The 16,122-nt window shown below is 38.1% G+C and overlaps 1 protein-coding gene across 1 annotated transcript in view; it reads left to right on the top strand.

Annotated features, from left to right (window-relative positions):
* Positions 1-16,122, top strand: part of LOC116981051 (dedicator of cytokinesis protein 1) — a 413,994-nt gene that overhangs the window by 122,287 nt on the left and 275,585 nt on the right. The window contains exons 23-27 of the mRNA XM_033033698.1: positions 6,509-6,617; positions 9,763-9,833; positions 10,450-10,556; positions 12,742-12,869; positions 14,299-14,394. Of these exons, the coding sequence (XP_032889589.1) occupies positions 6,509-6,617; positions 9,763-9,833; positions 10,450-10,556; positions 12,742-12,869; positions 14,299-14,394 (511 nt within the window). The remainder of the gene's footprint in view (positions 1-6,508; positions 6,618-9,762; positions 9,834-10,449; positions 10,557-12,741; positions 12,870-14,298; positions 14,395-16,122) is intronic.

Raw genomic sequence — 16,122 nt, 5'->3', positions numbered from 1 at the left:
AGTGGGAAGGTATTTACTTCAGGGGCATTACCTTTACTTCAGGGGCATTACCTTTACTTCAGGGGCATTACCTTTACTTCAGGGTCTGTTTTTAGGATTAACTGCATTTGTGTAAATTTCTGCAAATTAGTTTTGTCTTTTGTCTTTTCCATGCACAGGTTGTTTATTGTGTGTTTTTTGTTATGAGATTAAAGTTGAATTTAACTCAACTTTAGTTCAACATTTTGCACATTGATAAACATTATTTAAATTATGATGTAAATTATATTTTATATCTGAGGAACAAATAATGATTTTAAAATTACATCTAAATAAATGTTGTATTTGTGATTTACTTTGGACTATGTAGTCCAATCTTTTTCTTATTTCAACATATCAAAAAATAAATGTTTACTCTCCCCATCTATCCTTTCCCAAGCCATTATGCTAATCATAGATAAAAATCAATAAAACAGTTCTCTAAAATGCTCTTATTCCTCTCTTCCTACCCTAGTTAATTGTTGTCTCTCTGTTGTTATCCTGAGTCATTTAAGATTTGGCAACATCTGATTTTTGATATCATAGCTGCAGTTATGTTTGGCTACAGAGACATCAAGTACTGTAGAAATTCGCTTATGAAACTGCATATTCTGTTAGTTATAACTATTGGAGTATCAAAATATGTCAAGTATTGTTTGTCTCAGCACAGAAAATTTCCAGAAACGTTATATTGATTAAACTTTATCCAACTCTTTTTTGGATCCACTTTATATGTTTTTCTAAAATAAAAGGTCTGCATCTTACATGTAAGCCAAGCTGAGATAGATGCACACTTAAGAAAAAGTTTACCACAACCTACCTATTTTTCATTCATTGCATTCAAGTACATTTATAATGATAACATATGCACTTATTTTCCTGTGGCTATTCTACCATGCACCTTTAAATATCTAATATTGAATTAATATCAGTATATTCCAATTTTATTGTAATTTTGGCCACGAGCTTGTAAATTACAACAGCATTTAAAGTGGCATTCCTATAATTATAAGAAAAACTATATTTAAAGTTAAATTTGCAAACAAAATTATATTAAGGTTTCTCTCAGATTTATGTTCAGAAGTGTATAAAATATACCACAGTACAACACAGGAACAGGCCTTTGGCCCACAATGATGTCATTCGGTGGGCGGCGCGACTTTCGTCAGCAGCGGCTTCTGCAGTCCGTCTGCGTTTTTATTATTTTATGTCTATGTTTTTATGTATTTTTTGTTGGGGTATGTGTGTGGGGGGGGGGGGTGGGGGTGGTGTGGGGAGGGAGGGGGTAACTTTTAAATCTCTCCCTGCACCGGAGACCCGACCTTTTCTTTGTCGGGTCTCCGTTGTCATTGGGGCTGCAACGAGGAGCGGCCTCCAACAGGAAGACCGGGGGCTGTGGTGCCGACTACTCACCTCACCGTCGCGGAGCTGGCCGAGTCCAGAGCGGGTGGAGCTGTGGTGGACGCTGCTGCGGCCCGACCCCCGGAGATTCGGTGGCTGCAACTGCGGGTCTGGCGGACGGCGGCACCGGGAGCCCGCGGGTCCATGGAGGGAGACCGCTTTTCAGGGCTCCCGCAACGGCGACTTCTCCCGCCCGAGTTGCGGGGTTGAAGAGCTCCTGGAGCGGGGCCTTACACCATCGCCCCGCGCGGCTTGGAATGGCTGCGGGACTCTGCGAGCGCACGCCGGGGGCTCTAACATCAAGAACCCGGTGTGCGACCTTGCATCACCCGGCGTGGCTTTAATGGCCGCGGGACAATTCGCCATCGCCAGCCGGGGGCTTTGACTTTGACTCTGACATGGGGGGGGAGAGTGCAGTGGAGAGATAAGTTTTTTTGGCCTTCCATCACAGCAATGTGATGGATGTTTATGTAAATTATGTTGTGTCTTGGGTCTATTTGTTTGTAATGTATGGCTGCAGAAACAACATTTCGTTTGGACCTCAAGGGGTCCAAATGACAATAAATTGAATTGTATTGTATTGTATTGTATTGTATATTGTAAGATGTCTGCACATGGCCCATATCCCTTAATATATGTTCATATATCTGTTTAAATACCCCTATAAATGCTTATCGTATCTGCTTCCACCACATCCCCAGCAGCACGTTCTAGACACCTAACAGTCTCTATTTCTCTAGCATTTGAGAGGTTTGTTCTTCTTTTGGATCAGCCTACCATGGGAAATATTATCGAGAGCTTTAAATTGGCCTCATCAATCATCTTCATCACATCCCCTATTCACACGCACGCACGCACGCACACACACACACACACACACACACACACACACACACACACACACACACACACACACACACACACACACACACACACATACACACATACACACACACCCACACCCACACACACACACACACACACACACACACACACACACACACACACACACAAAATAAATATAAGTTCAGCCTTTCTACATTGCCAACACTTGACTTCATGTTTTAGTTTGCAACTCTGATGTTAGCTGAATTGTGAATGTATCGCCTCATCATATGAAGTTAACTTATTTTCTCTGGATCATTGCTGCCGTTCAAGAGTTAAAGCTTCTGACACTTTCGTCTCCTTTTAATTCAACAGGAAAGAAAGGTTCAGGTTACATATTTCAGAAGCTTGCAAATTTTTTAATAGAGAAGAAGGAGCACTTCTTGTTTTCTTTGTGTACTGTAAATGACTACATTTATTGTGTTGAATATTTAACTTGATTTATATTTAAACAAAAATAAAATTTAGTGACAACAGTTTCTAATTTACACCTATGTAACACTAATTATGTTATCAGTTGGATAATGATCAAATTTAAACTTTGTACCATGGATCACACACAGGGAAATGGATCAAATATATTTCCTCATTTTTATTGTAGTTTATTTTCAAAATATTTCTGTTCATAACTAAAATATTTATAATTACTTACGTCTTTGCATGATACAGAGATAAATATATTGCATTGTAGTTTGTATAATCCATTGGAAACAAATCACTGCAGCAACACAAGGGTTCTTAGTGTAATTATTTTGGTGTCAAAATACATGCTGATGTTGGTAGGCAGCAGACAAACCATAGATTGCATTCCACCTTGAGCTGCACCAATTCTCAGATTTGACATGAAACAGTTGAGTTAAACGCTTGTTTCCCTCTATTGTCAGCAGCATAATTGAAGAGTGCGGCAATTATGATGAAATGTTACTTCATGTCTCGTGCATACATCAGGGTGCAGGGTTAATCCTTGGTAGATTATTAGATGTATAGCAAATGTTTGATTGGGGGAGGGGTGCTGGTGAACTGGGGTCTGCGATGTGAGCGTTAGTGACAACCTAAAGAAGGAAAACTTAAATTCACAGTGGAAGTAGGAAGGCAATTAATTTGACTACAATTTTTCATGTATACAGTGCCCTCCATAATGTTTGGGACAAAGACCCATCATTTATTTATTTGCCTCTGTACTCCACAATTTCAGATTTGTAATAGAAAATAATCACATGTGGTTAAAGTGCACTTTGTCAGATTTTTATTAAAGGCCATTTTTATACATTTTGGTTTCACAATGCAGAAATTACAGCTGTGTTTGTACATAGTCCCCCCATTTCAGGGCACCATAATGTTTGGGACACATGGCTTCACAGGCATTTGTAATTGCTCAGGTGTGTTTAAATGCCTCCTTAATGCAGGTATAAGAGAACTCTCAGCACCTGGTCTTTCCCCCAGTCTTTCCATCATCTTTGGAAACTTTTATTGCTGTTTATCAACACGAGGCCCAAAGTTGTGCCAATGAACGTCAAAGAAGCCAATATGAGACTGAGAAACAAGAATAAAACTATTAGAGACATCAGCCAAACCTTAGGCTTACCAAAATCAACTGTTTGGAACATCATTAAGAAGAAAGAGAGCACTGGTGAGCTTACTAATCGCAAAGGGATTGGCAGGCCAAGGAAGATGACAGAAAAATTCTCTCTATAATAAAGCAAAATCCCCAAACACCTGTCCAACAGATCAGAAGCACTCTTCGGGAGTCAGGTGTGGATTTGTCAATGACCACCGTCCACAGAAGACTTCATGAACAGAAATACAGAGGCTACATTGCAAGATGCAAACCACTGGATAGCCGTAAAAATAGGATGGCCAGGTTACAGTTAATCAAGTGACCAAGTGGCCATGTTAATCACCCGATCTGAACCCAATTGAGTATTCCTTTTATGTGCTGAAGAGAAAACTGAAGGGGGCTAGCCCCCAAAACAAGCAGAAACTAAAGATGGCTGCAATACAGGCCTGGCAGAACATCACCAGAGAAGACACCCAGCAACTGGTGATGTCCATGAATCGCAGACTTCAAGTCGCTGCCTCGAAAAGGCTGTCAGCATCATCAAAGATCCACACCATCCTGGCCACTCACTCATCTCCCTGCTGTCTTCACGTAGAAGGTACAGGAGCCTGAAAACTGCAACATCCAGGTTCAGGAATAGCCCTTCTCCACAGCTATCAGGCTATTAAACTCAACTCGAACAAAACTCTGAACATTAACAGACCATTGCTCTTTATCTGCTTATTTATGTGTGTATATATATATTTTCAAATGTGTATGGTCACACTGATCTCTTCTGTATTCATTTATGCCTACTATACTCTGTTGTGTGAAGCAAAGCAATAATTTCATTGTCCTATCTGGGACACATGACAATAAACTCTCTTGAATCTTGAAGCAGTCATTGCATGCAAAGGATATGCAACAAAATACTAAACATGACTACTTTCATTTACATGACACTGCTGTGTCCCAAACATTATGGTGCCCTGAAATGGGCGGACTATGTATAAACACAGCTGAAATTTCTACATTGTGAAACCAAAATGTATAAAAAAAGGCCTTTATTAAAATCTGACAATGTGCACTTTAACCACATTGGATTTTTTCTATTACAAATCTCAAATTGTGGAGTACAGAGGCAATTAAATAAATGATGGGTCTTTGTTCCAAACATTATGGAGGGCACTGTAGGTGTTAGTGGTGAGCATCATGTCTAATTGAGTGATTTGTCTGTTTTAAATATTAAGCAACCAATGGTTGTCAGGATTCCTTTCGAATGTTTCTTTTGATAAGACAGTAATTTCTGTTCTGTGTTTTTTATTTTATATTTATTGCTCTACAGCTGGTATGTTGAGGCTCTGGTCATGATAAAGAATGAGGTATGGTTCAGATATAGGCAGCTGGAGTATAAGGGATTCAGAGCAAACTTAAGAAACCACAATCTCTGGCCCTACCCCTTCATAATGTTCAGCAGCGGATCTGAGACATCTCTGATTAGCGAGATTACATTAGTGAGGCAACATACCATGCTGGAAAATAGCTCTTGGACAGAGAAGTGCATGTCCCCCTCATTAACGAATTTCTACCATTATTGCTCACCTAAACTTTCCGTCCCCTGCTATGCGTTAGAGTCAACAAAGTGCCACAAACTCTGCTTCTGCCGCTTTCCTCTGAGGCCATCCTATACCCATTGAAAATGGAATGACCATGGCTGTTTCCTGCACAATTTGTCTGCACTTACTGCCATTTATGATGGTCACCCATCTTCTTTTTGTATCTATGGAATGACCAACTTGCTAAACTTACTGTCTGCAACATTTTCCAAATGCTAGATGTGACATAGCCAGTCCAACTGTAAGACCAATTCCACTACCCTGCAATCTCCAATCTCTCCTTTTTGAGATTTACCCTTTAGGGAATTTAAGTAGTACTTTATAAATGTGATATAACCTCATTAATGGAGTCTGGCTCATCACTCATATACTCATCACTGTCAATTAGCAATTAATGATTCCTATTCTTGCTATTTCGCAGTTCCTCGCATCTCAATTTAAACAAAATAATACTTGCAACTTTTCAAGTCAATTATATTGGAGAAAGATTATTTGATCCATTGTTATTTTGCATTGAAAATAATTCTAAATGTTTCAGGGTCCCTTGCCCTTATCGAATTTCGTTTAAAATTATTTTCTAATCTAATTTTTCTGGTATTTCCTTTTTATTTAAAATGCTATCTTTTTTTCTATTCTAAATTTAATTTGTCACTGCCTGCTGTTTTATTTTGACTACTAGTTATTTTTTGCTGGTAGATATTGTGAACTAATTTGCTTATCATTGAACATAGAACAACACAGGGACAGAGACTTTGGCCCAACACATTGGCACTGATCATGATGCCAATGTAAAGTAATCTAATTTGTGTTGGCTGAATGTCCCTCAAACTGTGCTAGCATATTTGCTTCTGCCATCTCTCCAGCATTTTCCAAACACCTACCCTTCTGTGTAAAACAAAGCATTCCATTCTTTGTTTTGTAAAATGTGATTTTTTTAAATGAATTTATCATTGAAAATATGTATAATTAATTGCCAAATTAATTGCTATATTGTTTTACAAACCTTACCAGAATTGTAAAATGTTGATCATATTTGTTCATTTCTTTCAAGATTGTATGAAGATAAAGGTGAAAGTGACTTTATGGATTCCTTGAGACAATTGTTCAGATCAATTAATGACATGATGAGCAGCACTTCAGATCAAACAGTAATAGTAAAGGTAATTTTTGCTTGGATTTAAGTTAATAAAAATTACTCCAGATTTTTTCTAAGCTCAACTTGTGTGGAGGTGTTTCTAGAGGTATTTTGGAAACAAACAAGAGAACTGCAATGTACTTGTACCTTATGGATAGCTTTTATATTTAAATGTAAATATAAACAGGAGAATAAATACTTTACTGATGTTAACAAGATAATTGAGGAATATAAAGCAAGCAGGAAAGAACTCAAGCAGCCATTGGACGAAGGGGCTATGGAATTTCATAGGGAAGTCATATTAATGAAAATCGCAAGCTTTTTCTGTGTACATTTAAGAATAAAGGAGGGAATTTATGCTTGACAGAAGATGTTTCAAACTCTTATATTGCCACATGTACCAATGAAGGTATGCGAATTACCAGACAGCCATACGAAAAAAAAACAAGCAACAAGACACACAAATACATAAAAGTTAACATAAACATCCACCACAGCAGATTCCCCACATTCCTCACTGTGATGGAAGGCAAAAAAGTCCAAACTTCTTCCTCTTTATTTCTCCCGTGGACGGGCAATCGAACCATCGTTGGGGCGATCAAAGCTCCCGGTCGGGGCAATCGAAACTCCCGTGGCTTGGAGTTCCCGATGTCGGTCTCTGACCAGAGTCATGTGATGTAAGTCCGCAAGCACCCAAGGTCGAACTTCAAGGTCGATCCCTGGCAAAGGGATAGCGGGCTCCACGATGTTAAAGTCCCGTAAGCTCCCCGCGATGGAGCACTCAAAAGTTGGTCTCCCGCAAAGGCCGCCAACTCCTCGATGTTGGGCCGTAGTTCGGACGGAGATATGACACAGAAAAAAATCATATCTTCGTTGAGGTAAGAGATTAGAAAATGTTTCCTCCCCACCCCCACCCCCCACATAAAACAAGCTAAAGAACAAGCTAAAAACATACATTTAACACATACTATTTAAACACAAACCAGGAAAGGACAGACAGACTGTTGGCGAGGCAGCCATTGTTGGCGCCACCCGGTGGTATGTGGGATACCAAAGAGTACTTGGGATCTGTATTCAGCAAGGGGAAGAACATGGAGGATAGTGAAATTGGTGCAGGGTACACTATTGTGCTTGGGGAGTTTGAGATCAAGAAGGAGATAGTATTGAGTCATGCAAAGCATTAAGGTGGACAAATCCCTAGGGCCTGACGTGATCTATATCAGGTTATTGAGAGAGGCAAGATTGAAAAATCTGGGGGACTTGACAAAGATCTTTTATCCTCTTTAGCCGCAGGTGAGGTCTCAGAGGGCTGGAGATTAACCAATGTTGCTCATATTTTAAGAAGGGAAGCAAACTAAGAAATGATAAGCTGGTGAGTCTTGTGTTGTAGGGAGGGAAAGTATTGGAGTGGATTTACTCCAATTATTCACATTTGTAAGAGAAAGGGATAATTAAGGACAGTCAGCATGGCTTTGTCTGCGGCAGGTCACGTATTATCAACTTGAAATTACGAGGGAGATTGATCAGTTTAGGCCAGAGGATGTTGTTTGCATGGATTTTAGTAAGGCATTTGATAAGATCGCTAATGGCAGGCTGATCCAGAAAATAAATATTCACGGTGGCTTCGTAGTTTGGATTCAGAACTGGCTTGCCCATCGAAGGCAAAGGTAATAGTGGAAGCTGGAAATATGTGACTAGTGGCATTACTCAGGGATCTGTGCTAGGACCTCTTTTGTCTGTGATATATATCAATGAATAGCTGTAAATGCAGATAGGTCAGTTAGCACGTTGCAGCCAGCATCAGAATTGGTGGAGTTACAGACAGTGAGGAAGGCTACCAAAGGATATGGGTGGAGAAATGGCAGATGGAGTTTTATCCAAGCAAGCGTGAAGTGTTGCATTTTGGTAGGTTGAATGTAAAAGGAAAGTATACATTAATGATGTCCTTTAACAGTAGAGGGATCTTGGTGCCCAAAATGGCAACATAAATAGTTAGCGAGGTGAAGAAGGTGTATGGTATGCTTGGTTGAGGTTTGAGTATAAGAGTTAGGAAGTCATGTTTCAGCTCTTTGAAAAAACTTTGGTTAGGCCATTTGGAATATCATGCATTTCTGATCTCCCCGTGACAGAAAAAAAGTGAAAACTCTGGAGAAAATACAGAAGAGAATGGTGCATGGATTAGAGCTGTAAGGTGCATGGGTGTCAGGTTATGGGGAGAAGGCAGGAGAATGGGGTAGGAGGGAGAGATAGATCAGCCATGATTGAATGGTGGAGTAGACAATGAGCTGAATGGCCTAATTCTGCTCCTATCACTTATGACCTAATGAGAAATTTGGCAAATTTGGATTGTTTTCCCTGTTGGAGATAAAGGAAGACAATGGAAGCATATAATATTGAGAGGCTTGGATAGGGTAGACAGTCAGAACCATTTCCCAGGGTGGGACTATCACAGGCGAGGCATAGCTTCAAGGTCAGAGGGGAAAAGTGTAAGGAGTTGTGCACAGCAAGTTTTTTTACACGGCGAGTGGTGGGTACCTGAAATGCGTTGCTGGGGCTTAAGGTGGAAGCAGATACGATAGTGGCATTTAAAGGGCCTTTGGATAGGCACGGATATATATGTAGGGGATGGAGCGCGGGCCAGTGAGATTAATTTGGCATTATGTTCAGCACAGACATTGTGTCCAAAATACCTGTTTTGTGATGCTTTTCTATGTTTTAGAGAAGCAAATCAACACCCAAAAGAATTGCTAATATCTCATTTGAGGTCTATAACTTTTCAAATCCATCAAGGTAATTTAGTTGAGGAACAACAGCATCTGCAGTGTTGGGATTTTATATGGTAATTTATTTGCTCACTTACAAAGAATGGGCATTTTTGAGTGTCAACAGAGGAAGACGAAAATTAATAAATTGGGTAGAGAAATTAACATGGCAAATCATGTGACATTGTTAAATTTGTTACGCTTCTCTGTTCTTAATGAAAAGAATCAGATTAATACAGGAAGCTCAGCATGAATATATGTAAAACCATACAGGATCATTCAGTGTTTATGCAAATAATTTATGATGACATATATCAATGGCAGTGAAGATATTCTGTTTGTTAAACACTGTGTATTTTAAAACTATCATTTTCTCTTCAAAGCTAAATTTACTTACGTTATTTCTAGGGGGCTGCATTGAAATACCTCCCAACAATTGTAAATGACGTTAAGCTGGTATTTGATCCGAAAGAACTTAGGTAAGGAATGGGCTTTCCCAGAGCATTCATAACGCTAAGTATTTGTTCTCTCCTGTGTGCAGAATAAAACATGAATAAAGTAAAATATATGTGGAATTAATAGATATATAGTTTAAGCATTCAGATTGGATTATTCAGCCAGCCAGGTGGGTTGTTAATCAACTTGAAACCTATTGACCTGGATGGTACAAATATTGAATGACTAAATCTGTCACATAGTTCTGAAAAAAGCATTGTTGTTGTTGTTTGCTATGTTACTTATAACAAGTCTCCTAAGACGAATCCTAAAATATATATATATTTTTTTCATTTTTATACTGACATTGGCCATATCTGAGAAGTGAAGAATGATTACTTTTGGACCAAGTTGAAGTGATGTGATCTTAAAAAAACCCTCAAGCATTTAATGTTGTTGGCCAAATTTCCTGCATGTAGCTTTATCAAATATGAAGAAATCCAGGCATGTAGTAGGAATTTAGGGTCCAGAAAAATGTTCTTCCCAAATGAAAAACCTTATTAAAAGAGAACTTACACAATAAAGTGATGTTTTTGATCTGTGTGGGACCCTCATTAAATTATAATTTACTCATGGTTCCTCTAACTACCTTCCTGACAGCAAATTGTTTACAGACTTCATTCATAATGTTCCACCGGGCAGACTTGTGCGTCAAAAGCTCTACTGTTTGATTGAAATAGTGCACAGTGACCTCTTCACACAGCATGGTGAGTAAGATTTTCTTCTAATTGACATACAATTTTCTGTAACAATGGAGTTTTTGCCCGGCTTTAATGTACATTTCTACTATGAATGTTATGGGGGCTTAAGTCAATTCACTCCACAAGAACTGCAATTTTCTGTATTTCACTTTTTGCCTCTGACGTCTGCTGGTGGAAACTTAAGGGAAAGTCTTTGTGCAAATAAGAATTATTTGCACAAAATCCTTAGAATTCCAGAAATTTTATTTAAAAATATTCTCAAGAAATTCCAGAGTAGATAAGTGAGTTAAACATGCATCACTTCAGTGGCTTTGTTTCATCTAGCTACTTAATGGCTTTTAAATTACTAACAAAATCACTAAAATGTAAATTATCATGGCTTTGGGGTTTACATTAAATCTGGAATAAGGAGATGAAGCTATTGCTCGAGTGCATAGAAAATATTTAATTTTCTATTGTGACTAATCTACAAAACAACTTTTACATCAAGATGCATCTGTTTACTCTACCAAGTCAAGCGCTGTAGAAATGTAACTGTTTTGCCTGGCTTTTCAAACGCACTTAATGTAGCTGCTTTATATTTTATGGATGGAGATCATGTCTTTAACTTTATGATTAAAGTTAATGCCCAAATAGAATCTTACACAATTAAATTAAATTGTGTTTTAATGTAGATTAATAATTAAATTTGTTGTGGCAGTGCTAGGGGCAAATTATTACTAAATCTCAATTTTGCTGTTTGCATAACAATCAAAAAGTGCAGATGCTCGAAATCCTGAAATTAAAAAGACAAAAACTGGAAACACTGTACAGGTCAGGCATAGCTTGTGAAAAAAGTAAATGTTCTAATTTTGGGTGTAGACTGCTTCATCTGAATTGGGAAAGGGAAAACAAGTTAGTTTTCAACTGCAGATGAAGCAGGTGGGCGGAGTGGAGGTGGGCGGATGGGTAGAGAAAACGGAGAAATTCTGTTGAAATGAGACCAAGAGAGAGATAAAGAGCATTAGGATTAGATTGCCCTTTTCTCTTTGTGTAACATGTTGCTAGTAGCAGGGATGTGGGACATTATCAGCAGACCAAAGTACAATTAAAAAAAAGAGAAATATATGGCCAATATGACTCTAACCCACACTAAGCCATGTAGATGTTTTCATGGCCTTCCTCATAACCTGTATAATTCAGAGATTTTGAGAAATTTACAAAAGAAAGAGACCATTCCGAATGTTGAGTGTCAGCCAAAAATGGAACAATTTGCATTACCCCCACTTTCATCTTTTAACTGTTAACCTTATAACTTTAGGTCTCCAAGAGCTTGCTCACACTCATGCATTTTTTTTTGTTTTGCTATCTTTTCAGGCATTGAGTGCCAGACAACGCAATATTTTTAGATGAATTCTTTATCTTTGACACTTCCATAATCCATGAATTAATTTATATTCATGACCCATAGTTATTGATTAAAACACCATTATTTTAACTCGTGGAAGCCTCTTATTTTATATGTGTATTAAGGGGAGAAAAATATTTAGCTAATATTTCCTTATAACCATAATGATCTTCTATATTTTGGGTTAAGAAGTCTGAAGAAGGGTCTCGACCCGATACGTCACCTTTTCCTTCGCTCCATAGATGCTGCCTCCCTTCTGAGTTTCTCTAGCATTTTTGTCTACCTTCTATATTTTGGACTCATGCAATTGTGGTTTCTAATTGGACGTACACATTCCTTCTTTCAATTCAGCAATTTGTGAAACGACTTCAGTTTATCCAAGATATTTCCAGCCAGTATTTTCATCAATGTTCTTTACTGTACTTTCCTTCTTCCTGTCATCCTAGCATCTTCATGAGTCCTTACTATGTTGAGTTCCCACCAACTTTCTTTTTATGTCTTGTTCGGTTGTGTATGTACTTTGACTTTAATTCTCATTCACTTTCAATTTAAGCAACTCACTTCTATTGCTTGCAATCCAATGACCTTGAGGCTATTCCTTTCTAAACTATTCCAAGTCAAAAGTTGTGTACATTGAAAATTTCTAATGTTGGTATATGAATTCCCATGTATTACAAGGATAATTCACTGATGATTACAGTTAAAGTGTGTGTGCTCTTTGGGTTAACAAACAATCCTAACAAATGAAATTATTTATTAGATAGTAGTTTTTATATTTTGAATACTGTTGTTCATTGTGCCTAGAATGCAGAGACATTCTTCTACCCATGATGACAGAGCAGCTGAAATATCATTTAGAAAAGCAAGAGGAGCTGGAAGCTTGCTGCCATTTGCTTAGCAATATCCTTGAAGTACTCTACAGAAAGGATGTGGTTAGTACATTTATCCAGTGTTTGTCAAATGTAAATCTCTGTTTGAACTGTCTGTATACATTTATGTCTTTTTTATATCTGGTACATTATTTATTCTTTATGGCGCACTGATCATGTACCAGACCTCTAATTAGCACACTGAAATAGGAGAAATGCAGAAATTATCTGGCAAAATATTAAAATTCTTCAAGAAGCTACTGGCAAGTTAGTAAAAGGATAGAAAGAATCTGAGGTTATAGACCCTTGCAAAGCAGTAAACAAGAAACATGGTCCGAAAGGCTCCTCAGTTCCTTCCTTGTGGACAAAAAAAAATACTGAAAAAAATGAGGCAATGATTTGTTCCACGATTCTGAAAAATCTCTCTCTCTAAGTGACTGGATTTGCTGAGAATAATTGCTGATCTGAAGCACAATGAAACCAGATTTCAACACAACCTAGGATAACTGTAACATTCTTTGAGCTTTCCTGATCTTATGACGCAGAAAGGATGGACTAAAACAAAAAAATCCCCTGGAACCTATCTGAGATAAAATTAGAAAGGGCTGGAAATACTCATCAAGTCATCAGCAATTGTGGAGAGAAAAAATATGTTTCAGGTTGGCTGTCTGCAAATACTGTTGGACTTGCTAATCATCTTCAGCATTTTTGTTGTTAAAGAATAGATATTTTTGATTGCCAGTATAGATACCTGTTTATTGCAACCTCTTAAGGTATTACATTCTTAGAGGAGAAATGCCCCAAGACAATACAAATATTTTGTCAGAATATATTTTCTCTAGAATTATAAAATAACCTTTGTGAAGCATCTGGTTATATTTTACCTTTAAGACTGCTATAGAAATGCAAGGTACGGGTTGTAACTGATTCAGATAGTGAAGACCACCATCCAAGAAACAATTACTACATAAAAAAAATATTAACATTTTCAATTTCAAATGGAAAAGATTAAACAAAGATTAAAACTTTACAGCTACTACAGGGTATGTGCATTGATGGGGTTCTGGAAGTAAGATGACAGTTCATTTGGAGGTAGTACATAGCCTTTATGCCTCATTTGTGGGCAAAGGCTTGATCTTGTGACTTGTTTCTGCCTTTCCAGATCATTACATTTATGTGTTCTTAATGATAAGCACCTACACTGTGCTTTTTTAGTGTCTTCCTTATATTATTTTGTACTTTGTTATTAACTTTGAAAGCGTTGATTGGTATAAAATATCTTTGCAGCAAAGTATGATTTAATGACAACTCCTTGCACCTGATCGTGCAAGCTTTATGTATGACATTGACATTAGTAAAATTACTTTCAATCTAAGTTCAATTATAATTGATTTCTTGCAATGAAAATGGATTTTTATGGTAAACGTCAGTCAATATGTTGTTTCTATCATTGCTCTTATTAATACACTCCATTGATTGATTTTTAACCTAGGGACCAACACAGCGACATGTACAGTTAATAATGGAGAAACTATTGAGAACTGTAAACAGGACAGTCATCTCCATGGGACGTGATTCTGATCTAATAGTAAGTTCCTGTTGAAATCAATGTTGGAATCTTTATGGAGCTGTGAATAACCATTTTGAGCCATAGTGGCAAAATTACATATCAGTGCAATACAAAATAGTTGAAACCTTGATCCAAGTGTATTGCGAAGGAGAGGAAGGTATACATTAGAATGATTTCAGGCATGGGGATTGTCCTGTGAGTGAAAATTGAGTTAGATTAGCCTATTCTTAATGGAATTAAGAGAAATTAAAAGTGATTTATTTGAAAATATTATTCTAAGATGCAAAAACACACATTTTTTTGGAAGAGTTTGTATATTTTCCCTGTGACCGCATAGGTTTTCTTCGGGTGCTCCGGTTTCCTCAAACATTCCAAAGACGTACAGGTTTGTAAGTTAATTGGCTTCGGTAAATTGTCCCTTGTGTGTACGGTGAACTAGTGTACGGGTGATTACTGTTCGGTGCAGACTCGGTAGGCCGAAAGGTCTGTTTCCATGCTGTATCTCTAAACTAAATACAAACTAAACTAAACTCAGTTGATCAGGTAGCATCTATAGAGGGAAATGGGCAGAGGGTGTTTCGATTTGGGACCCTTTAGACTTAGAAATCAGGTCCGAAGAAATGTTCTGACACAAAGTGTCATCTGTCCATTTCCCTCTCCAGATGCTGCCTGCTGAGCTCCTCCAGCAGATTATTTTTTGCTCAAGATTCTTTTATCTGAGATTCTAAGATGGATTGACAGCATAGAAGCTGATGAGCTCTTTCAATGGCTACAAAGTCCAAAGTTATGAGGCAGAATCTCTAGATAAAGGATAAATCATTTTGAGTTAAGACTCAGAAGCTTGTTGGAAATCCTTTCTCAGAAGATTGTGGTTGCTCAGTCACTGAGCATATTGAAGACTTTGATCAATAATAGGCCTGTAACAGAATACGCATAGATAATATATGATCAATACCATTTCAATAAAATAATAATCACAATATTAGTGCAAAAAAAGCCAAAGTCCTAGTGCAACCCAGGACAGTAAATAGTTCATTGGTTAGTATTGTGTACTGTTCAAGAGCCTGATGGTTGTTCTGAAGAAAGTATTCTGGAACCTGGTAGTCATCGTTTTCAGGCTCCTCTACCTTTCTTCCTAATGATAGGAGTGAAATAAGAGGGTGGCAAGGGAGGTGTGGGTCTTTGATGATGCTGACAGCCTTTTTTGTGGCTGTGCCTCCTCTCTATTATGGGGAGGTCAGTATCCGTGGTGGACCACCAATGTGTCCACCTTTTTCTTGATATTCCAGGACATTCAAGCTGCTGAACCAGACTCAGAGACAAATACATTTTGGAAATCTCTTCCTAGAAGATTGTGGTTGCACATTCGTTGAGCATATTCAAGACTGGGATCAATACTCTTTTGACATAAAATGAATAACTGGACTGAGTGGGAAATGAACAAGGCGCTGGGTCAGCTGTGATCTAATCAAGATGTTGTATGGCGTATGTCTTCTATTCTTAAATCAGACAAATTGACATCAAGTTAGCATTGACTTAGCATGGTGGTTTGCCTTTAAGGCAGAAATGGGCCAAACATTTTATTCATTGTAGAAACAAGAGACTGCAGATGCAGATTACAAAAAAACCCCCACAAAGTGCTGCTGTGACTCAGCTGGTCAGTCTCGGTCTCATTCTCCGTCTCATTCTCGGTCTCACTCTCGGTCTCTATCTCGGTCTCTCTCTCTCGCTCTCTCTCTCTCGGTC

Source organism: Amblyraja radiata, chromosome 15 (assembly GCF_010909765.2).
Source record: "Amblyraja radiata isolate CabotCenter1 chromosome 15, sAmbRad1.1.pri, whole genome shotgun sequence".
NCBI classification, from domain to species: domain Eukaryota; kingdom Metazoa; phylum Chordata; class Chondrichthyes; order Rajiformes; family Rajidae; genus Amblyraja; species Amblyraja radiata.
Note: the sequence above shows the minus strand (reverse complement) of the source record. Positions and strands in the feature narration are given on the sequence as shown.